General features: G+C 39.4%; 1 protein-coding gene across 1 annotated transcript; it reads left to right on the top strand.

The window, feature by feature from the left end:
• Positions 1 to 60: 60 nt before the first annotated feature.
• On the top strand, positions 61 to 613 carry LOC108726964 (uncharacterized). The gene is made up of 3 exons (XM_018454824.1): positions 61 to 64; positions 111 to 258; positions 376 to 613. The coding sequence occupies exons 1-3, from the start codon at positions 61 to 63 to the stop codon at positions 611 to 613; spliced, it is 390 nt and encodes a 129-aa protein (XP_018310326.1).
• The last annotated feature ends 394 nt before the right edge of the window (positions 614 to 1,007 follow it).

Genomic DNA, 1,007 nt, shown 5'->3' with positions numbered 1-1,007 from the left:
TTTGCCCATAAGTTCTTCAGGAAATAGGTATTTATTAGTTGTTGTAGATTGTTTTTCTAAATGGGTAGAGGCTATCCCTTTAAAAAATGTTAGATCAAAAACTGTTGCAGAGGTATTCCTAAATCAGATTATTTCTAGGCATGGAGTTCCTCTCGAGGTTCATACTGATCAAGAGAGAAATTTTGAGTCACGAATCTTCCGTGAACTGTCGCATATATTTGGAATTAAGAAGACAAGGACGACCCCCTTGCATCCACAGTCAGATGGGCAGGTAGAACGTCAGCATCGCACAATTTCAAATTATTTAGCGAAATTTATCTCAGAAAACCAGAGAGATTGGGATAAGTGGATTTCACTTTATTTGCTGGCGTATAGAACCTCCAAACATGAGACCACAGGTTTCTCCCCAGCGGAGCTATATCTTGGACAGGATCTCAGATTACCAATGGATTTGTTACGCGGTAGCCCACCTGTTGTTGAGAAATCAGTATCATTGGAAAGTTATTCCACTAGGGTAAAGAGAAAGTTAGACGAAATTCATGAGAACGTAAGGAAGCGATTACATATAAAATCTTCACAAACAAAATCCTGGTATGATCAAAAGACTAGGTAAAGTCATTTTAAAGAAGGGGAGAGAGTTTGGTTATACAATCCTCGAAGAGTGAGAGGGAGAGCTGCCAAAGTACAGTGTAGTTGGGAAGGTCCATATTGTACAGTGAAAAAGTTAGGCGATGTGGTTTATTGTATTCGCAAGTCGAGTAGACATAAGAATAAAATTGTTCATTTGGATAGACTGGCACCTTATTTGGAAAGATAATTGATTTGATAGAGAAATATCGGAGACCGAATATCTGTAGATAAGATTAGACTGTCTTTTAATGTTAAGTTAACAACATAAACTTCGCCTGATTCTTCTTTGTCGAGTTTCAGATTGAGCTGAGGACCTTAGGTCGAAGACTTTGACGGTGGCGGCTTACGGCGACGACGTTTGGAGACAGCTTACGGCG

This window comes from Mycetomoellerius zeteki, unplaced genomic scaffold, assembly GCF_001594055.1.
Source record: "Mycetomoellerius zeteki isolate Tzet28-1 unplaced genomic scaffold, Tzet1.0 scaffold459, whole genome shotgun sequence".
NCBI lineage: Eukaryota > Metazoa > Arthropoda > Insecta > Hymenoptera > Formicidae > Mycetomoellerius > Mycetomoellerius zeteki.
Note: the sequence above shows the minus strand (reverse complement) of the source record. Positions and strands in the feature narration are given on the sequence as shown.